The 479-nt window shown below is 51.8% G+C and overlaps 1 protein-coding gene across 1 annotated transcript in view; it reads right to left on the reverse strand.

Annotated features, from left to right (window-relative positions):
- Nucleotides 1–355, reverse strand: part of LOC111653732 (sec1 family domain-containing protein 1) — a gene marked incomplete at its 3' end in the record, with an annotated part of 13,908 nt that extends 13,553 nt beyond the window's left edge. Inside the window, exon 1 of the mRNA XM_087173495.1 lies at nt 49–355. Coding sequence (XP_087029621.1) covers nt 49–355 — 307 coding nt within the window. The remainder of the gene's footprint in view (nt 1–48) is intronic.
- Nucleotides 356–479: the final 124 nt, after the last annotated feature.

The raw sequence follows: 479 nt of genomic DNA on the forward strand, positions 1-479 counted from the left end.
CTGAGAGATCAATGGATGAAGCTGGTGGTGACAGTGCTGAGTATTTACCTTCATCAAACCATATACTCCATAATCCAGACTCTATGTCTCCCTTCCTCTGGACAGACTCTTCTAACACACCCAGTTCCCAGTCTGTACTGTCTCCAACCTCGACGTCCCAGCTGTGAGTCCCTGAGTCAAAACCCTCAGAGCCCAGGACAGAGCAGGAGCAGTAATAATCAAACCTCTCTGGATTGTCAGGAAGCTTCTGTTCCTCTCCTCGTCTCACTCTGGTCAGATCTTCAGACAGGATTAGTTCTGGACCAGCAGTGTTTGGGTCCAGAACCACAGGACTGTAGGAGACCATGTCCTTCATCTTGTTCCAGATGTTGAAGGTCAGGTTGCCCAGGTGTTTGGCCTGGTCTATCAGAGCTCCTGAGCCCAGCTGGTGATCCTCCAGCAGGGGGCGCTGCTGGACTCTGTCCACTGCAGCCTTGTAG

The sequence above is a fragment of the Seriola lalandi genome, unplaced genomic scaffold (genome assembly GCF_002814215.2).
Source record: "Seriola lalandi dorsalis isolate HSWRI2012SDOR001 ecotype SW California unplaced genomic scaffold, Sedor1 jcf7180002054242, whole genome shotgun sequence".
Classification (NCBI taxonomy): Eukaryota; Metazoa; Chordata; class Actinopteri; order Carangiformes; family Carangidae; genus Seriola; species Seriola lalandi.